The sequence below is a fragment of the Temnothorax curvispinosus genome, unplaced genomic scaffold (assembly GCF_003070985.1).
Source record: "Temnothorax curvispinosus isolate PA1 unplaced genomic scaffold, ASM307098v1 QBEX01005075.1, whole genome shotgun sequence".
NCBI classification, from domain to species: domain Eukaryota; kingdom Metazoa; phylum Arthropoda; class Insecta; order Hymenoptera; family Formicidae; genus Temnothorax; species Temnothorax curvispinosus.
Window position 1 is genome coordinate 690,278 of NW_020214855.1, and position 2,653 is coordinate 692,930.

At 36.9% G+C, this 2,653-nt stretch overlaps 1 protein-coding gene across 2 annotated transcripts in view; it reads left to right on the plus strand.

The window, feature by feature from the left end:
* The window catches only part of LOC112454456 (protein amnionless-like), a 7,175-nt gene extending 5,016 nt beyond the window's left edge, over positions 1–2,159 (plus strand). Inside the window, exons 6-7 of one of the 2 annotated variants that reach the window (XM_025015867.1) lie at positions 870–1,208; positions 1,786–2,159. In XM_025015867.1, the coding sequence (XP_024871635.1) occupies positions 870–1,206 (337 nt within the window). In that variant the 3' untranslated portion in view covers positions 1,207–1,208; positions 1,786–2,159. Of the gene's footprint in view, positions 1–869 lie in introns of both variants that reach the window. The other variant, XM_025015866.1, reaches the window with a different exon arrangement.
* Positions 2,160–2,653: the final 494 nt, after the last annotated feature.

Here is a 2,653-nt window from a genome sequence, read left to right on the forward strand (position 1 = left end):
GAGAGGGAGAGAGGGAAGAGGGATTGCGAGCTTGACGCAGGAAGGAAAGAGATATTATATATAGTTGGAACGGCGGGGAGACTGGGTGCGAAACAGGATATTTTAATTTGCGAAGTAGCGACAGGATAACGATAGTTTAGCGCAACAACAAATTCACTCCCGTTCTCCTATTTTACAGTTTTACGTTTCATTGCGCTAATTTCTTCACCGCCGTTCCGCGACTGGCTTCGCGATTGGAATCGAGGCACCGTCCTGCGCGCCCCTCACTCCTTCGTCTAACATTTAATTAGTTCGGCTCCCTCGGCGGGCCGACTGGTCGGTTTATTATTGTTCTCAGCAGGCTTCAAACCGAATGCAATTGGCCGCTGTGTAATTTTCTCGGTTCGTCGAGTACGTTCTGCTTGAGGCCAAAATCTTTTAGACCAAGATTCCCATTTCACTTTACGCGCTATGAGGATACGGTTTTTATATTTATGTAAGGCGTCTCTTCTCGAGACATGATATTTATGTGGCATTATAATTGATGATTTATGTCCATTTCTACCAACGTAGATTAACTTTAATCTCAGTTTAACTTATATTTTCTATCTTTTTCTAGCTCTTAGAACTATTTAGGAAAAGATGAAAGGTAAAGTTAAACCAAAATTAAAATTAACCTGCGTTGATAGAAATAATTGACATCAGTCCCGAGATCAGTCCCGTCATTTACTTCATTTTTATTACTTTCTTTCTGTTCTGCTTTAAAATATTTTTGGGATTCCATATTGGAGACTGTGTTAAGTACTTATCTCAGATGCACGTGGGAAGTATTTGTGCGACGCCATTGGATATCTATCGATCTTCCTGAGACGGAATGTAATTTTTTGCAGCGTTCTCTCGGGATGTATGGAAGCCGTCTCATCCGTCCGAGATGGAATTCGGAAGGACAAGCAGAAGCACGGTTTCGCCCGTTTCGAGAACGTTCCCGAGGGCAACGTTCAGATTGCTAACGTTCCCGGAATGAGCGGACGAGAGGCTGACGACGACGTCGAGAGGATAAAGCAAGTCGCGAGTGCAGGTAGATTCGAAAATCCCTTATACAGGTCCAAGAGGGACAAGATGGAGAAACGTAAGATTTTCGATATAGACGCGCCTCTCAGCCTTACTACTCTAAAAAGCAAGATAGAAGATCAACTGGAAAATGAGGAGATGGATACTGAGGAATAAGAGTAAGAGAAATAAGGAAATGTACTTTGTCATTATTAAATTTATGTTATACTATATAGCTTGATACATCCGTGCTTCGCTACGCTATGCGAAGGATTCTATAATTCACCTCCGAATTTAGATTTGCCTCTTAGGGATTGATTAGGGCAAAATCTTGAATTATGTTTTAAAGTACTTGTATGTGTAACCTTTGTAAGCAAAAACCAATTCGATATCTCATTAATTGGACCTAAGAGATATTGAAAAATCCGTGAAAACATATTTTACCCTTTTTCATCCCCTTAGGGGTCGAATTTCTAAAAATCCCTTCTTAATGAGTGCTTATGTCATGGAAGGAATATACTCCCCGAATTTCATGTTTCTAGGTTTAAGGGTTTGGGCTGGGCGTTGATTAGTCAGTTGGAACATTCGATTAGGTATATATATATATATATATATATATATATATATACGCCGATTCCAATTTTACCATCCCATTTGTGGAAATGTTTCGTTATAAAATGATAATATAAATTATAGTTTGTTAAGATTTTAAACATGGCAAAATCAAAGGAACAGAAGAAATATTCATTTTTACAGGGAAGAAATAATTTCGAATACATTAGGGTGCAATGCGAATATATGTAAATCATATAAAGCGTACGATATGCTGGTTCACAAATATTTATTACTTATTGTCGGACAACATCCATTCGAAGTTGCAGGACCCCGCGGTACATTGACGACGTGGTACTGCGCTTTATATAGACACGTTATACATGCACACGTAAATTCGACATGCGTCGAATAGGATATATATTTATATTTATGTTAGCTTTGTTAATATGTATATATATATTTATATATTCTCTCTTTTTCTTTCTCTCTGGATAAATATATACGCCTAGTACGTGATATAAAGATGTATTAACGCTCGCATGTGAGAAATAAATGATATATCATGATAACGAGAATGGTAATAGTGATAAATTCATGTATCAGATAACTATATATGATTTCCTTCGCTATTGAACGTTTGTGTAATTTGTCGTAAAATATAGTCATCTCTTATGAATGTATAATGTTAATATATGTATATATATAATTAACTATAAAGCTCTATTCTCATAGAATATATTAAACTCTCTGCTTTCGATAAAAATCATTTCTCTGTCGCTTTTGTACAGACATGTAATTATTTCTTTATCATACGCATGTGGTAATTAAAAACCATATGCGTATGTGTAATGTGTATATGTGTGGTCTGTGTGCGTGCCATGTATACGCAGAAAAGATGAAAATTCCTAGCCGATAGCGCTTATCAAGTCTGCGAAGTATGTACATCGAAAGTGCCTTCACATTCACATTTATGTTATAGATTACTATCATTTGTTTATTGACTGCCTCATTGACTTTTATCCAACAACATATCCTTCAGAGCAGGTCTCTTCATCAATTCTTTTATAAA